The sequence below is a fragment of the Rutidosis leptorrhynchoides genome, chromosome 10 (genome assembly GCF_046630445.1).
Source record: "Rutidosis leptorrhynchoides isolate AG116_Rl617_1_P2 chromosome 10, CSIRO_AGI_Rlap_v1, whole genome shotgun sequence".
In the NCBI taxonomy this organism is placed as follows: Eukaryota; Viridiplantae; Streptophyta; class Magnoliopsida; order Asterales; family Asteraceae; genus Rutidosis; species Rutidosis leptorrhynchoides.
Window position 1 is genome coordinate 288292165 of NC_092342.1, and position 2836 is coordinate 288295000.

At 34.7% G+C, this 2836-nt stretch overlaps 1 protein-coding gene across 1 annotated transcript in view; it reads left to right on the forward strand.

Moving 5' to 3' along the window:
- The first annotated feature begins 1633 nt into the window (after positions 1-1633).
- LOC139871129 (uncharacterized) overlaps positions 1634-2836 on the forward strand; it is a 2712-nt gene continuing 1509 nt past the window's right edge. Inside the window, exon 1 of the mRNA XM_071858865.1 lies at positions 1634-2836. This exon is cut by the window's right edge and continues 473 nt beyond it. Within this exon, the coding sequence (XP_071714966.1) occupies positions 1634-2836 (1203 nt within the window).

Here is a 2836-nt window from a genome sequence, read left to right on the forward strand (position 1 = left end):
TGGTTATGTTTATGCTCAAGAAAAACATGCTTTGAGTTATTGCTATTAATTAAATCCGAATTTTGCTTATGTATGTTGATTATGTTTGTTATATAGGTTGAAAATTAATATTTTTTAATTAATATAAACTGAAAATTAAGTTATGTTTAGTTATGCATGTTGATTATGTTTAGTTATGTAATTTTTTAATTAGAAAATTAAGTATTCATGTTGATTATGTTTAGTTATGTATTTTTTTAATTAGAAAATTAAGTATTTATTTAGTTAGTAAATTGATGGGTTTGATGATGAGAGTTGTATGTTTAGTTTGTATAAGTATAATTGTAAATGTTATTGTTTATGTTTATGTTTATGCTTATTGATTTATGAACATTGTTAGGTTTAGTAGTTAATTTCGGAATAGTTGTACCTTAGGTTCGAAATTAATCAATCCTATAGAATACCCATCCAAGGTTAATTTATTAGAAATTAACTTTGGAAGGTCCCCTTTTTGGGACTGCTTTCTGTGTGTTTTGTTTCTTTTAGGATGTAGATGCGTATAACTTATTTACTAGTTACAAAAATTTTGGTACACATTTTCCCTTTACTCCTACAAATATGCGTTTAATACGACATATTTGGGGAGTTTAGGGGAATGCTGCCGAATTTTTGCTAACTATTAAATTAGTTGTGCGCATCCATAGTTGAGACAAAACATTCAGAGAGTGGGTTAGGTTGTCTTCCATAGTTGGACCACCCGGCTTTGATTATACATATATTAAGTGTTTTTAATTTTAAAGTTTTTTGCTGTTTTAAACTTGATTTAATTAGGGAATATCTATGACGATTGATAAGAGGTGGACTACTATACGACATACATTTAATCCTGACTTTATTAAAGGTCTTAATGCATTTATTGAGAGGTGTAAAAACAATTTGGATTCGCACGGTAAGTGTAGTTGCCCATGTAAATATTGTGGTAATACGGTTTTTCTTAAACCTAAACATATAAAAGACCATAAAACTAAAAATGGGTTTGAACCCTCTTATACCATATGGCGGCATCACGGTGAACTACCACAACCACCCGAAGTACCCAACACAACGGACCCTCTAAGAAATTTCTTGCACGATATTCAGTTGGAGGAAGTTCCTAATTTTGAGGAGGAAGGTCCGAATGACGATGATACTATGAATGACACGACCGCAACTGCTCTTGAGGATTTAATTGACTCCACCCAAACCGAGCTATATCTCGGTAGCAAGTTGTCCTCATTAGATTTTTTAGCCAAGTTAACACACATTAAGGTCTTGAACAAATTGACGAATACTTCATTCGACCAATTGTTAGAATTACTCATACAATCACATCCCCCAAATAACCCAATTCCGAAATCATTTTACGAAACTAAGAAGTGGATGAGAAAGATCGGTTTAGGGTATCAAGCGATACATGCTTGTAAGAATGATTGTTGTTTGTTTTATAAAGAGTACCAGGATTTGGAAAACTGTCCAATATGTAAAGAGAGTATATGGAAAGATTAACGCACAACGGGGAAAAAAGTTCCTAATAAAGTTTTGCGTTATTTTTCAATAACTCCAACACTAAAACGTTTGTACAGTTCCAGATACACTGCAAAGGATATGACTTGGAATGCTACTGGGGCAGTGCAATGAAGAGGGTAAGATGCGTCATCCGGTAGATGGTCGAGCTTGGAAAGAAATTGACAAAAGATATCCGGATTTTGCACGTGAACACAGAAACATTCGACTAGGGTTGGCTACTGATGGTTTCAATCCATTCGGCAACATGAATAATCCTTACAACATGTGGCCAGTCATATTGACAACGTACAATACGCCGCCGTGGATATGTATGAAAGTAAGTTCTCTCATGTTGACTCTGTTAATTTCTGGTCTTAAATCACCTGGAAAAGATATTGATGTTTACTTGAGGCCTTTAGTTGATGAACTGAAGATTTTATGGTCCGAAGGGGTTGTTACACATGACTCAGTTACAAACACGTATTTTCAAATGAAAGCAATGCTTATTTGTACCATAAACGATTATTCTGCCAGTAGTAGTTTGTCCGGTTGGAGTGGCCAAGGCTATAAAGCATGCCCTACATGTAACGAGGACACTCCTGCTATGCGTGTGAAAAACAAAATTGTTTTTGTCAGTCACAGACCGAACCTTGAATCGAATCACCCATACAGAGAAAGCTTAGAATTCAATGGTAAGGTTCATCATACCTCTAAACCTAGAAAGTTCAAAGTAGCTGATATCGAAAACCAACTTACAGATTTGTTGCCAGTTGGTAATCCCGGTAAAAATCATACAAATGTTGGTGAAAAAAGAAAACGTCCCCCTAATTGTCATCACAACTGGACTAAAATTTCTATTTTTCGGGAACTTGAGTATTGGAAATATCTTCCACTGCAACACAACTTGGATGTCATGCATATTGGAAAGAATGTATTGGAGGCTATTTTGTGTACCTTATTAATGAATGACAAGTCCAAATACACTCACAATGCACGAGTTGACTTGGAAAAATTGGGTATTCGAAAAGATTTGTGGCTCAAACCTAAAACCAAAAGTAAAAAAGATGGGCAATTTTTCAAACCTCTTCCCAAATACTCTTTAAAACCCGAAGACAGGGTAAGTTTTTGTAAATTCATTAAAGAAGTAAAACTTCCAGATGGGTTTGGATCAAACTTCAGACACAAAGTGAACAAGGATAATACCAACATTACGAACATGAAATCTCATGATTGCCATATCATGATGCAACGATTATTACCGGTTGGAGTTAATGCATTTTTGGACGAAACCATCTCTACACCAATAATGCAG